We start from the raw sequence: 15,904 nt of genomic DNA on the forward strand, positions 1-15,904 counted from the left end.
TTTTCAACCAGTGACACTAGTGGGCTAAAAAGTGATTTTTCTGCCTTGAATAAGCCCTATATGGAAAAAGATTCATGGCTTTAATGTTGTAGCTAATTTGGATCATTTGTCTTTGTCCTTTTTTGTAGCTTGACGTGAAGTATTTATCTCCTCTGTTGCTGGCATACGAAGACAGAATGAATGAGAAAGATGCACTGTTGCAAACCACTGAGGTAAAGTATATGTGTATTTTCTTATCCCCTCAATCACCTGTCATCTGATCATTCATTAGAATGTGACATGTTATCAAAGACATAAGCAGAAAACTGTTGATGTGTTGCCTCGGATATATGCAATGCATGTGATCAACACCTACAAGACACAGGTTTATCTGACTGAATTGTCACAGTCATAATAACAGAGGGTTATTAACAGTGTGTGGGGTTTTTTATAGTACAAGACAACAGAGAGTTAAGTTTTTATTTTCAGTTATTTTCACAGAGTGGTCTTATGCTATTAAGATTGCAGTGATAGAATGTGAGTAACTGTGTTATCATTTCTGGACAGAGACATTGCTGTTGTGTTTTTCAAATGTATTTTTTTGGCACTTCGAGCACCACAAGCCGAGTGCCGTCTAGTTCTATTATATGGGAGAGGAGGCAGACATCACTACGGCCGATATCTCCAACACTTGACAGCTCACACCACAACAATGTAGACTGGTAAATAGCACTACAGGTAAGAGGAAAAGTATCTATTTTTGATTTGGTGGTGAACTGTCCCTTTAAAAGTGAGCTAATTTCGGTTACTAGAAAACTTAATTTAAGCCTAAAGATAGCTGGCTAACTCACTAATGTCACTACGTGTGACAGGCCTCTGAAGAACTGGTGCGTTCAGTTGTAGTTGCTGTCATGGATTTTGTCTTGGAAAGGTGATCCTCAATCCTTAGCAGAGAGATGGTCATACAGTTGAAGATTTCTTTTTTGTTCTTGTTTTGCTGTCTTTAAAATCAGAGGTCCCTGTGTGTCTTTGTCTGTTTACCACAGGAGGAGGTGAAGAGGTTGCGTGTTCATGTAGAGGAAGTAATCAAAGAAAATGAGAGACTCCATGATGAAATAACAAAGATCGGAGGGGTCACCCAGAAGAACTGGTAAGAAGAAATATACTCTTTGTGTGTGCATTGGTTCAGCACTGTCAGCACTTGCTTTGCCGTTACCATTCATTCCCATGATGTAGTGAAAATTAAATACCTCTTTAATTCTCTTCTGTCCCGCTGCTTGCCCATTTCTGGGTCTGTTACTAAGGCTTATATTGTGTGAAATAATGAAACTAATGTAGTAAAATCTTTACATCTTCTGTGCCCATCACTACTCATCCAGCATCCGGCTCGTAGTGCTGCTGACACGTACACATTTTCAGTATCTACTTAAGTAGCTCCAACAAATGAGACAGAGACATTTGAACCTGTTTTAAATTGTGTATCAACTCAAGAACAATGTAAAGTTTGAGTAAGACATTAATCATGTGTGTCTTGATTTTCAATATACAGTATTTGCATACATTTACATTTAGTGCATTTGGCAGGTAATATTATTAGGAGCACTTACTTACTGAACTTACTGAACAGAAAACCAGACTTTGAACAGTAACTGACTGCTCCATATTCATGATTAATAACATCACCAGCTCAAGTGAAGGCAGGCAGGGACTACAGGTTGGATGCTCTACAACAGGGTTGAAATTAAATACTACCTTCTGTAGAAACATAATTCATGATGTATTATTATTTTGCTGACATATGAGACAAGTGCTAAGGGCTGTTTACAGTACATCCATCTGCATACAGACCAAGTAATCATTTAAGTGGCTCTCAGTCGAACACCTGCACACCCTTCATCAGCTCAAGCTTGATGCTACTTCATCTGGTTTTCTCAGGCATTATGGGGAGTTCTATTTTTTCGAAGTGTCAGGCTGTTTGCTTAGTATCATGTATCATGTCACTCAGAGATTGTTGATTGTACTCCAGTGCACCACTGCATGACAAAACCAGTCATCAAGAACTAAACCACACAAATCAGTTCAGTACACATTAGAATGGTAATTTTTGCGTTTCCATTGTGAAAACTTGTGGGAGGTACCAATAGAACCGTTCCATGCGGTCCTCATTTTTCGTTACTCCTCTGTTGAGGTACCTAATGACGCTGACCTGATACTAAAAGGTGGAGGCAGAAAGTTGTGGCTGGTTGTGAAGGTTATGCAACCACTTTTCATAAAGTGGCAAGTTTTTCATACATTAGTAAACCACAGCTGTAAAATGAAAGGGTGATTTGCTCTCTGTTCATCTTTGTGTACATTTAGAATGTGGCTTTAAAAGTAAAAATTATTCCTATTTCAAAAAGATATAACCTTAAGCACCAGTTAGGCAAGCTGGCGATTATTAATGTTGCCATATTATAGCCGCTTTTTGTGATAGACATAATCTTTCTCTCTCTGTCCCTCTCCCCCTCCCTCCCTTCCTCCCTGCAGTCATCAGCTACAACAGCAGGCCCTTCTGGTTTTGCAGGAAAACCAGGTTCTGATTGATCAGCTGGAGGCTCAGCATGTGAAGGCCAAGGCCAACCACAGCAAACACTATTCTGAAGGTACAACAACCACAAAGAGGTACATCTTGGGCGACTATGTGGGCGTCTGCAAGCGCACCTGCTGGAAGGTGCGGGTGGGGTGGTACAGTGTGAACACACAGTACCACGAATCTGCAGCCAAAGGCAGATTCTGTGTTTTTTTAACAGTGAATAAGTACACTGATGATACAAGCAAGTAATACAAAAATTGTTTGGTGAAGAAGTTTATGTAATCGCATCAGTGCGATGCTATTTCAGGAGCATCTGACTGGACAGGAGTTCTTCTTGTAAATATTATCTTCGTATCTTGTTAAAATATCACACAGCAGTGTTACCTTCAGTAGGCATTTTAAGACTAAAGCATGAACCCCTAATTTTATATGTATTTGGAAAGTTGGAAAGGAGACTGTGACGCACAGGATTAATGAGCTCCAGTAATCTGATGTCTCCTGCGTTAATGGGCAGAATAAAAAGTTTGATGTCCGTTCAGTCTGATAGGCATACAGGGTGTGTGTGTGGTTATTCTGTAGCAGCCAGGTTTCATTTGCATGTAATTTAATGAAAGTAGACATAGACCATGCATCATGGTGTTGCGCTCTAGCCTGACACTTCTCTAATCAGGTGTTGCAGATCTATCAATATAACGTAAAAGATATCTGTTCTGCTGCGTACAGATGGCAGCAGGGATTCAACAAACTGAAGGACAAGCTGTTCATACAGTCTAAAGCAACTGTGGACACATTCACTGACTTTCCTGCATTTATTCACAAACTTTTTTTTTTTCTGCCAATTTCAAAGCATCTACTGATTGGGGAGTGTTTACTTTAACATTTTGAATTACCATTGTTGTAAGCATTTAATGTAATATTTCTGTGCATTTCCTCCAAGTACTTAATTTGTTCTCGTTAACAAAATCACCAAAGTAGTAGCTTTGTTGTGGAATAACAACATCTAACACACATTTTTCATCAAAACATCAGTTACTTGTTCTGCACTGCCTCATGTCAATGGATCTTTCACCTGTTAGCACCTCTCCTCCCACCTGTGCACCGTGCACTTTGTGCTGGGTGCCAGACTACCACACAGATGAGCAAAAAATAGATCACAGTCAGGAAAATACCAAATGGTTGGAGCGCTGCCCCCCTAAATGTAAAAATTAAAGAAATTCTTCAAATGAAACAACAGGTACAAGCAAAAACGATCTGTCGTTAAAATTTCATTACATTGTTTATTTTACTCCATTTTACACTTCCACCTCTTCCTGTCTCATTCCTCTCTTTGCAGTCTCCAAGGTGTCTAAGCAGCTGATGCTGTTAGAGGCAGAAAAGCAGCGATTGCAGGAGGACCTGGAAGAGAGCAGAAGGGAGGTGCAGAAAAATGAGAAGGAGGTGCAAGTTCTGCGGGCCTGCCTGAAGGATGCCATCACCTGGGAGGAACACTGCAACATTACTGGGAAACTCAGACGGTACTGCTACAATGTCTCATTTAATCAAATATGTCTCTGCTAAAAGATGAACCAGTCGGTTTTAAAAACAGTTCTGCTCCTGAATGGGGACACAGTTCTTCTTTTCTGAAAAGTAGGTTCAAGAAAGAGAGGAACTGAACACTAGTAACACATGTCCTTGCTTGATGTATGAAAGAGTGTGCAGTTCTTTTCACTTTGTCTTCCAAAAATGCCAATTGCCATCATCTTCTCTCCAACAGATTTGCCAAGAGTTCATGTCAGTTCAGTTTTTGTTCAGTTTATTATTAATTCAGTTTACAATTGATTTGTAGCAGATAAAAAAACAACAAGGCAAGAAGAACAAGCAAGAGTAGCACCAGAAGCATTGCATTTTTTATTGCAATAGAGAGTGGCACTGGGATGTGACAAAAAAATCTAATTGCTTTAGTTAATATGGCTAGGAAGGAAAGCTAAGTTAATCAAAATATGTAGTATAAAGATGTGAGTTAGCAGTATTATGAAAACTCTCTGTGGGTTTTTATCTTTATCTCTAGCGACAGAATACACTTTGTTTAAAAGTGTTTACCAAGTGCTAGATGTTTTATCATAATGTGCTGTACAATCTGCTTTTGGCTCTCAGACAATTGGAGCAGCAGGAGGGTAGGAATAGGAGTGAGATGGAGGAGTTGCTTCTCAGATTGTCCAGCCTGCAAGAGGAGAATAGGAGTCTGGCTCTGGACAAAGCCAACCTGACAGCTGATATAAAGAGAATGGAGACTGAGCAGGAGCTCACCAAACAAGCCAACAGGTACTAAATATACTGCTGTCTTAGTCTGATATCATCTCACACATGAAGCCTATAACCTGTTAGTTGGCCACAATTCCATCACGACACTTTAAAGAAGTGTTTGACACCGTCAGTTACCAATAAGAAACACCTCCTTAGACTGTGGTTATGTATCCTCCCTCAAACTGTGATGATAAGTTGTTTGCTACTGTCACTATTCCTACTGCTTTTGCTGCTTTTACTGCTAATGAGACCAAAAATGTGCAGTCACATTGGTCCAACTTTTGTTTTGCATGTTTTATAATTTGATTTTTTTCAGCCCAAAGTTATGCAATTTGCAGATCTCTTTAAAAGCAGGACTCCCTTCATGATTCTTTTCACTGTCGATTGTTTTCTCAATCTAATCAATTATCTGTTTGAGCTATAAAATGACAGAAAATGGTGAAAAATGTCAATTAGTGTTTCCTAAAGCCCAGGATGATGTACTCAAATGTTTTGATGTACCCACACCCTGAAGATACTGTCTACAGAAGTTGACTGTCATACAGGAGAGAAGAAACTAGACAATTTTGACATTTAAAAAGCTTGATTTTTTTTTTCTATAAAATTACTCAAACAGATTTATTGATTATTAAATAAGTTGATAAGGCAATTATCATTGTCCTACATTATCAATCCAGTCATCATGCCTCTAGATCTTATTTAATTTTGCAGTCCACTTTAAAAGGTCAATTTAAAAGATGGTATTTTTATAAATCTATTTAAAATAAAGAATTGAGTTCGTGGTTGGTGCCTCCACAGTGGAACAACCCATGCAATTTTATACACATAAATTTTGTTGTGCTTGAGTAGTCTCCTTCCCTCACCCCCTTTGCCCTGCTTTAATATCTGTGTATAACAGTCTGTTCTTATGTGAAAAACATAATAATGTTAAAAAAAAAAAATGCCTGAGGAGAACCGTGGAAATTAAACTATGTAAAAATATAAGTTGGCAATTAATTTAATAGTAAACAACTAATCGATGAATCATTGCAGCTCTGTTTAAAAGAGAATGACAACATTGTTGAATCGACTTTGAAAATCCTCTATAACTGATATGTGGCCATTAAAGGGGACTTTCACAATTCCTCTGGTCTAAGTCAGTCCAACAATGTTAGTAAACATGAACAACTCTCCCAAATCCAAAATCTGGAGTGCTAAAACTTAAATTTGTGATGTCACAGGGTATAAAATCTGGAGCTGCTCCATAGACAATGTTTTGGGGAAAGATTATGTAAATGATGCTGAGAGCACCAGGGAAATGTTCTAAGCATTTTTATCTTTTAGCACTGAGAACACCACAACAGAATAAAGCTCATTTAGGTATAAGAATGAAAACAAATGTTTGGTGGAGTGATAAAATCAGGCTTCCATTTATTGTCTGTGGAGCAGCTCCAGACTTTATACCCAATGACATCACAAGTTTGTGACTTCTGTGGTTTCTGGGTTCGAGAGAGAGTAGCTCATGTTCTCAGATATTGATTGAACTTTCTTAGGCCACAGAAAAATTTTTTTGGAATTCATAATTTAGGTAGTGTTAACATAACCTTTAATATTTCACTACAAAGTGAAACCGCTGAAACACATTTTCTGTCATTTGTTATGGTGTTAAATGCTGAAGAATTTGATGATGCAAACCCCCTTCATACCCTGTGTCCACCCACATAGGTGTTTTCATTTATGCTGCCTGATTAGGACGCTTCTCAGGAGTGTGCAGGCATTACAGTGTTTGATTGACATCTCCCTCAGCCTTCTGCCACTGGTTATAACACCCAGTTTATCCTGAAGTGAGATTTGAATATTTGGCTTCTTCCCTGGTTGCTGGGAAGGTCAGCAGCATGACAGCTTGAGCCATGCTCAGAGACACTTTGTTTTGAAGATGCAGATCATCTCCTTTCCTCAGAGTATTATTCCCTGTTTAAAAGTTATGCTGTAAAGTAAAATCAGAATGATCATGCAAATCCTAGTGTGAGAGGGTAATTTAATGCTCTCTGTGGGCATAAGATGAAGTTGTCAGAGTGGTTTTCCAACAGCATCAAACGTCAAAGGTTATTTTTCTACAGTACACGATTAATTTGGTTAGTTATTATACCTGTTTATAAATCTGCTCTTTTCTCTGGAACCTTCTTCTGCTCCCGGTAGACCTGAGCTGAGATTAATGTGGACTTTCTCATTCTGAAGTGTGAAGATTGGCAGAAGGTGTTTGATTAACAGCGTTTCTACCCCACTTGCAACAAAATGGCAGGGTCTCAAGATATCATCCAGTTAACTCTGTCTCTCTTGTATTCCCTGTATTCTATCTGCTCTGCTCCTTTCCCTTCACCCCACATACATTTTTTCTCCCTCATTTTTTCTAAATCTCTCTTCCTTCCCTCCCTTGTCTTTATTTGTCCTGCTATTTTTTGCCATGTTCCTTTTCCTTCACATCTCATTGTTTTTCTCTCCCTCCATCTTTTCCCCTCCTTCACTGTCTTTAATGCTGTTTTGCCTATTTTATTCTTCTCCCCTGTCTCTCCATCATCCAGGAAGGCTGAGAGACGGATGAGTGTATTGAAGAGACAGAAGGAAGAGTGTGTGTTGAAAGAGGAAAAGACTCGGCAATACATGGGAGCTGTCATTTCTGTGGCGGAGCACATTTCCCAGGAGAGAGACCAGCTGTTGCAGATGGTACTACTGATGCTACTGACACTGTAGAAAAATTTTTACATCACATGACACACATTCTATACATAATAACTGTATTACTACTGACACCCTGGTGAAATCAGCCTCATTACAGAAAAATATCCTAACTACTTGTACTAGTTTAACTTAATTAATCTCAAAGATAGGAAAAATCCAATCTTCCTGTTACAACAACAATTCATAGACTCATGGCTGCGTCCTGTCCTGTCTCAGATCTGCTATCATATGTTAACATAAGAAATCCTATCTCTGTAAATTTGAATCTTCAGTCAGCACTGGTCCTGCCATGCCTGTATCTATGTTTAGATTGTACATGAGACTGCCTGCGTCTTTGATTAGAATGTACCCATAGGCTACTCCAGATGGACAAGCCATAATAGCCGCTCTCACTTGTCACTGGCTAGCTCGCTATCATGGACAAAAAAAGAAGTGTGTTCAGTTTTAGCTACGAGGAGTCAGAGGCAGTAACTATGCTGCTGGAGGAGAGGAAACCCCACCTTTACTGACAGTTTTCCTCTTAATTATTTAAATTAATTATTTATTCTAATTAATTACTTCATTTGAATTACTTATTAAAATTTAAAGTGTCATCATGCAGTTTGAGTAGTACTTAGATACACTTTGTGGTGCAACCTGGACACATCTTCAGTGATGTTACCGGGGCCATTGGGTGTTTCGGGTCTTACATCAGACACCCTCACCCGGGAGGTTTGAGTAGAGTTTCAATCATCATATTTCGGTTTCGTGTTGTTCCTCATCTTCATCGTCATTACCATACAGACCTAAAAACATTTTTAGTAGTTATTTTGAATTTAGGACAGTTAGTTTAGACGGTTGTGTAATAGCTGAATTAAACTATCCTTAGATAAGATGGGATTTGTTTTCTAAATCCTGTAAGGAAACATGTTTCTGTGATGCCAAAAATTCTGAATGTCATCTTAAACTGAGATTAGAGAGGATTTTAGATTTAGGAAATTTCTGTAACGAGGCTTCAGGTATGAACATACAGGCACATGTAATATCGCTGACACTTCTATCACTCTAGGGAAGCAGTGAAGAGGCCAAACGCATTTGCTGAAATGCAATTTCTGAAACCATCAGCTATCATCTGATGACAATTTAGCTTTTTATAAGTTTTAAAAAAAAAAGCCTACCTACATTTCTATGTATATATCCGTTTACAGCATCATGTCTCTGCTGTGTGCCAGCTCAGACAGTAAACAAAGACCAATGCACGGAAGATGAAGTCCTGGCCCGCATTTCGATTAGCTAGATATCCGCTGGCTACACAAAAACACCCTGAATTACTGGCTATTGTCCCTAGAAGCTAAATCATCATCAGACCGATATCCAATAGGTTCTGAGATTGACCGGGTATGACACATGATGGAATTGACGCTCACATACACACACCAACACACAAATAATTTCTACTTTTCAAAAACTAATTGCTCGCTTTCCATTGAAAACCAACAACACAAAACAATCTTTTTTTTTTAACCAATTAACTTTAAGATAAGCCTTTATTGATCAGTAGAGGAGAAAGTTGTTGCAAAGGTGCTGCAGATAAATAGAGAAAAGTCAATATACAATATTGTATAAAATCTAAAAAATTAAAATACAAATATGATTTAAAAAAAATTAAACCAAACAAAAGCAGTTAAACTCGACATTGCAAGGCAAGCAGTACACATACTGTACCGCATCCATGACCAGCGTTGTCGTTCAGCTAATAATGCAGCACTGTCTCAAGTGAAGTGATAGTGGTGTGATTAGTAGCAGTCTATTATAATATACGTAAGATTAATATATAATCTGCAATAACAGTTTATATCAGAATAATACGTAATATCATATAGTAATAATTAGTGTTTGTCTGCTTTAATATAGAGATAATATAGTACATAAAATATATGAAATGTCTACATTTCACCTTATATTCTATGTCCCATGTTATACCATATTATGTTACACTTAAGCATCACATTATCTCCTATACTATATGTTACTGCACATTATCATACGTTATCTTAATATGTCATAGGGTTTGATTTCTTGCAGAAATAGTGAAATAAACACTTTGAAATTTAATTCAAACCAAGCAAATAGGACAAACAGATGTCTATTTAACCTTTGGACTGTTGCTAGGTTAGGTATTTGGCAACCGATGATTGAACCCAAATGCAGACACCAAAGCACAGCAGGCAGGGTTTAAAGGCAGTTTACCTGCTAATTTGTAAGGCTTGTAACTGCTGTGAAAGCAGGTCGGATTAGAAAAACAACCACAGGAGAGCTGGCAGTCACCCAGAACATAAACTGGCAGGCAGGAATCAGTCAAATGCTACAGCAACAAGGCAGCACAGACAATCTGGCAAATGTCCGATAAAGCTGCCGTCTACATATACTGAGGAGCTATTGAGTAATAAGGAGCAGCTGTGCAGCATGTGGCTGATGACTGTTGGTCCAAAGAGACAGAAGAGTCTGAGCGCAGATTTTGAAAACCTTTTGTTTTTGTGCCAGGAGTCGTGTGCGTCATTTATCAAACAGGTGCAGTTTCCCTATCAGCTGAAGTGCGCTCTTCATGTCAGCAGTGAGATTTAGGGATGATACTGCAAATAACACTCAGGTGATATGATATAAATGTGACTGATTAAACATTCCACTGATTCCATTTACGGAGGTGCCTGTATTAGACCTCTTTTACAGCAGACAGTTTGGCATGTCTCAGCTGAAAAAAGCACAGGAGTAACCAGCTCCAGGGTGCTAGTAATGTGGCACTTGAAGCAGCTCAGCATATTTGATGAAGCTGATGTACTTGCTTGGTTATTTTGGGTTGTACCCACATGGTTCTCACCCATCCAGGATGGATGGGCTGATTTGGGAATCAGTCAGAATTAAATTTCTTTTCTTAGTTGGTAACTTCTGGGAGAATCCCAGCACTGAACTATATCTGCACTCTCCATCACTTTCAAAATGTATCTCCTGGGTTTGTAAATCTGTAAGCCTGTCTCCTACAAATTATGTTTGTATAACACTAAATTACATTCATAATTACAATGTGGTGACAATGTAATTGTTGTCTGTGTTATGTTCAGAGACAGCATTTCTTTGATTAGTGAAACACTACATGTCTGTACTGCACTGGATTTGTAGGGAGACATACAAAGAGCTGGACTGAGACACTAAAACCCCGGGTTCACACCCAGACGCCTGTCTGTGATTAGGTTGAGGCTAAAAAAGCACTTTGGTTAAGGTGAGGGAAAGATTGTGATTTTGGTTAAGTCTTGATTTAAAAAAAGCTGGTAATGCAAAAATAATGCTTTAGTCACTAAGAGTGTATTAGTGTACAAAACAACTGAAATACATTGCCAGTAAATAATTTTTGACTTTTCAAGTACGTTTATTAGCAACATTTTCTCATTATGTAAACAGAAAACGAAAGTTGCTCAGCATTACATTTCCCTCAAAATTAGATCTATTTTCAGCAAGAATAAATACACAAGCATGAAATTATAGAAAACTGCATTATTGATTAACAGAAGACTCCTGTTCCATTAATAGCACATTTTGTTCTTTCAGAGCCTTGATGCCTGACTGGGCTGGTAATTTTTTTAATGATAATTCCATCATGGTAGAGGAGGTGCTCTGGGATGTTGGTAGATGAATATGCAGTCAGAGCCATAAGATGCAGCATGTCAAACAAAAAGAAAAATAGAGTTTAGCCGAAACAAATAAAACTATTAAGTATGTACTTGGCTCAGTTGGCTACGTGTGTGGCAGAGGAAGGGAGAAAGGTTTTCTGGTAAATGTTAATAGATTCAGGGACTTTGCCATGGCTTGCTTTTTAGATGATAAGCAAGAGCCCATCATGTGTAGAAGGTCAGACTGACACCATATTAGAGAAGTGGGTCTAAAGCTAACAAGAGCCGATTTGTCTGCAAGAGAACAGGATGACCACAATGGTGTATGTGCGTGCTTTTCTGTGTGTGTGTGCTGTGAGTACAGATATTATTGGCTATTTGCAGTGTTGTGGCTAGACCACATAATGCGAGCAGTAGAGCTGCTGCTGTGAGCAGAACTGAGGAAGACTGGCTGGTCACTTAAATTATAATTGTAGTTTTCTATGTCTGGCTATGACTTCCAGGATAACTGTATTTATGTTATTATCCAAGACACTTAGCTGATGTTCACCTTTTAGGCACAATACAAAAATATCTTTACATCCCGATTGAGGTTTGCAGTCTCTCTTTGGTGCACTTTGCTTTTCAGTCCTGCTAATTATGCAATCAGTGGTCTGACTCACAAGATGTGGACTAAAGGTACCTGAGTGGTGTTTCAGGAGGGATTGTCCTCTTCCACTGCTGTTACTGTTTTCAAAATCCCCATAATTACATGAAACTAGTCTCGCATAGCCAGATCTATCTTCGAATTTAGTTTTAAAACTGTGTGTGAAACAACAACAGTCTCTTTACGTAAATCCTTTATTTAACCAGGCAAAGTCTCATTGAGATATAAAATCTTTTTCAAGAGCAACGTGGCCAAGAGGGCAACAATAAACACAAGCAGACTAGTACACCTGACACACACCACGCTCTGAGCGAGCAACTTACACGCTAAAACGTCTTTTAATGTTTCATGTGGCGTTTTCTTTTTTGGGGATGTAGCCATTTTAATGCCAGGACCTGCTTTCCCACGTGCTGATGTTCCACCCAAGACTATTTACCACTGTTGCATCTGGGCTTAGTGCCACTCAAGACAACTGTGTTAAAGAAATACATACAACCGAGAGTGTTTTATTCCTTTGGTGTGGAACTATATTGGGTTCAGTCAGACCTTTCTCTAGTGCTGGCACAGTGAGAAATTGGTTTGGGTATGCAGGACTATGTAATCAGTGAGAGGAATGGTTTAAAAAAGTGTAGGTGCAGGGGGCAATTTAACACATTTTTCTTTTTAACCACAATCTTTTTTTAACGTACCTGTGCTGATTTGTATCCACTCTTTAGAGGCAGAGAACAGTAGGTGCAGAAGATCCACGTCAGCCTTAAATGATGTGACATTGGGGCTTTTTGGCTGCTATTGCAATGTGCAATCACTTAGCTGTAAAACACCTTCATTATACTGCACAAGCAGGAGTTCAAATTCATTTTATGCCACACTAGCACAACATTAGGTGTGTTTTTTAGGCTGACAGGTATTTTACCATTGTTTGGATGCTGTTTTATTAATTTCCTTTCTCATTTTTATGCACGCCTACTATTGTCTACCTTTAAACACTGAAAATAGGTTGTTTGTGGCAGTGTATGTGCCTTACACAGCAATGTAGATTGGCAACAGTCTCAACAATCTTTCCTTCTTTTCCTTTATCCATCTTTCCCATAATCCTTCACATCCTTCATCCAACTGTGCAATCACCCCCCTTCTGTGCTCCTCTCTTAGATCAGTAACCCCCCGTCTTCCCTCTCTACCTCCCCAGGCTTCAGTTCTTCAGCAGGAAAAGCAGGGATTCGTCAAGAGAATTCTGAATGGCACAGTCCGATTCGGAAAACTACAGGAAGAAGTCAAAGTAAGTTCCTTTTTTTAAACATCACTTTCATACTACAGTAAATGCCCCTGAAAGTTCTGTGAATTCTCTTCTAAAGATGGAGGAAGTCTTTCCCAGACAACTATGCCCGGAAACTACACTGCTACACAGCAGGCAGGTTAATCTGATCTTAACCTCTGATGCCAGGGTAGCATGTGAGGCTACAGCCTTGGCTTAGCTGCTGCTTCAATGGTCCACACTGAGACACAGCATTTACCTGAAGTTAATTTGGCCCAAGATAACCCTCCAGTCTATTTCATATTGATCAGTCCACTCCACTGCACTTAATAATCCATCTCTTATCACTCTCCAACACTCAGAAAGCATAAATTGATGAACACTTGTGTCGATTGCCAGATTGCCATCTCTCAAGCTGAGCTCTGAGTCTTGAGAGCCCCTCTCCCTCTGGACAAACTACACACAAATACTCACCAACATGTGGCTTTTGTCCTGTATCAATCACGGGTATTTATCAACCCTGATCAGCAGTGATGGAAACATGACACCCAGATGGACACACCAAATTTTGCCCCTTTTCCGGTGTGGCTATTGGTAACTTCTGGGACTCTTTGTCATCAGCCACAAATTCCAACCGTCTCCGTCCAAGCAGCAACTGAACATCATTTCAACTAAGTCAACACTGAGTTGGAAGGAGGGACTGAATAAGTAACAGATAAAAAAATACCTAATGACTGTAACATTTTCACTTGCCTACATGATGCTTTCTACTGTTGACTAACCTTATTTTCTGGTGCTTTCGTGAAATTGAACCCCCCCCGCTCATCTGCTGACAATAGGAAAGCAGTCTATTGTCTATTGGGGTATATGACTGCATTTTCCCATCTCTAACAAAGTGTACAATCAACAGCCCACACCGTCAGCATGGCAAATGTAAAGAAAACACCAGCAGTGATAAAGGTGTTGCTGTGTGTGCTGGTCTCTTTGACTTTGGTCCATTGATCTTAGGGTGTCCCTGTGACACTGCTGTTACCTGTAGTTATGGTGCTGACTCGCTTTAATGTGTGGCAGTGGACAGGACCTTCTAGGCAGTAACACATTGTTTGATTATATCTACTGTATTTCTGCAGCTCATTACTCTCTGATGTCTGCTGCTAACTGATACCACTGCTGCTGTACTGTAACTGCAGTCCACTGGCTAATGTTTAACACTATTCTGCCAGCTGGAACTGTACCTTAATACTAATATTTAAAGCTAAATTTGTGGACTTAATGTGACATGGACACGCCAAACTGAGACCTGTATCCAGATAATGTACAAGACATAATTTAAAACATAGTCAAGCAGGTTTCCAGTTGGCAATAAGTAGATCGTAAACAGAGGGACCATAAGATGATGCAACAGCTTGTTGTAGCAACTGTTTTAAAAGTTTGAGTTAAAAGGCAACATTGCATTACAGATTTTCACATTTAACTTGCCACTTTGCTCAGACCTGCCATAGCTTCAGTGTTTTTTTTTAAAAAAGGGAAAAGTAATGCAAGATGGTATAGATGGGTGTAATAGACATAAGTATGGTCATGACTGATAGTGGACAGGAATCAATCCAGAGCATCGTTTTTCTCTTTCATCTACTCTGTGACACAAATCATATGGAATCTATCCCTTTCCACAGAAATATCATGGAGACTAGTCAAGGGTATCACCATGGCAACCTTTTCTCCACTTACATATACCTACAATGCCATCTTGGTTGACATCTGGGGTTGACAATTGTCCTGCAATACCAATTGGCACAGCCTTTGTTTGTTATGCCAAATGTGAACGTGGCATTCGTCAGGCGGTATTAGTGCCTTGCTCTAGGACCAGTGTTCTGTGCTCCAGCTGTCAGCAGCTCTTGTCATTCAAGCCACATCAGGGGGAAATATCTCAGTGGTTCTGTCAATTTTATTTGTGTCTCTATAGCAACGGCCCAGAGAAAAAGAGGTGTGTGTTTGTGTGTGTGTGTGTGTGTGTATGAATGTGAGTTCTATTGGTGGTAATCAGACCATTGAAAGAGGAGAGTTATAAATGTTAAATGTGCATAAGGACATTATTTCCTTCTTGCTTTTATACTTCATTAGTCTACCCTCTCATTCCCTGCCAGCTAAACTAGATATTAATTATATGGAATTATACTTCTCCCTCAAGGTGTTGGAGCTGTATGACACAGGGATTCTTTTCTTTTCTTGTCTTGGGCTGGAATTACATTGTATGCATATAGTATGCGCTGTAACTATATGGCTATCTAGGCATTCATCACAATTACTTTCATAGACCTGCTACAACACAATAGATGATTCTTGCATCAGTTGGTATTGATGTCCCCTCACTATTTACCGGAACACAAAGTCTTCATGTTTCTCATTTTGTCCAACCAACCTAAATAGGGATGCACCGAATATTAGGTAACCGAATATATTCGGCCGAACATTGCAAAAAAACACACATTCGGTATTCAGTGGAATAAGTTAAAAGCAAGGCCGAATAATAGCGGCGTGTTTTGATAATGAAAACAAACAACGTGCCGTTACGCGCGGAGTAAAATGTCAGCAGTGTGGTGATCCGTCCCTCACTGCACTCGCATTTGCGACTAAAAGTAGTTTTGAGCGAGCAAAATAGGCTTAAATCATTCAACACGCTGTGCGAGCAGCCTACAGATTTCAACCAGCAGCAGAAACCAAAGGCGAATCCCACCGATTGTGGGTTGAACGGGGGTCACAGACACAGACAGTAATGTATTCCTGTCAAATACGGCGGCCATCGGCTTACC

General features: G+C 39.3%; 1 protein-coding gene across 4 annotated transcripts in view; it reads left to right on the forward strand.

Moving 5' to 3' along the window:
- Nucleotides 1–15,904, forward strand: part of cep89 (centrosomal protein 89) — a 73,229-nt gene that overhangs the window by 11,074 nt on the left and 46,251 nt on the right. For 2 of the 4 annotated variants that reach the window (XM_050048219.1, XM_050048216.1), the window contains exons 10-16: nt 129–212; nt 1,026–1,129; nt 2,506–2,621; nt 3,885–4,065; nt 4,685–4,852; nt 7,396–7,537; nt 12,992–13,118. In XM_050048219.1, the coding sequence (XP_049904176.1) occupies nt 129–212; nt 1,026–1,129; nt 2,506–2,621; nt 3,885–4,065; nt 4,685–4,852; nt 7,396–7,537; nt 12,992–13,118 (922 nt within the window). The remainder of the gene's footprint in view (nt 1–128; nt 213–1,025; nt 1,130–2,505; nt 2,622–3,884; nt 4,066–4,684; nt 4,853–7,395; nt 7,538–12,991; nt 13,119–15,904) is intronic. The other 2 variants (XM_050048227.1, XM_050048207.1) reach the window with 1 other exon arrangement.

This window comes from Epinephelus moara, chromosome 1 (genome assembly GCF_006386435.1).
Source record: "Epinephelus moara isolate mb chromosome 1, YSFRI_EMoa_1.0, whole genome shotgun sequence".
In the NCBI taxonomy this organism is placed as follows: Eukaryota; Metazoa; Chordata; class Actinopteri; order Perciformes; family Serranidae; genus Epinephelus; species Epinephelus moara.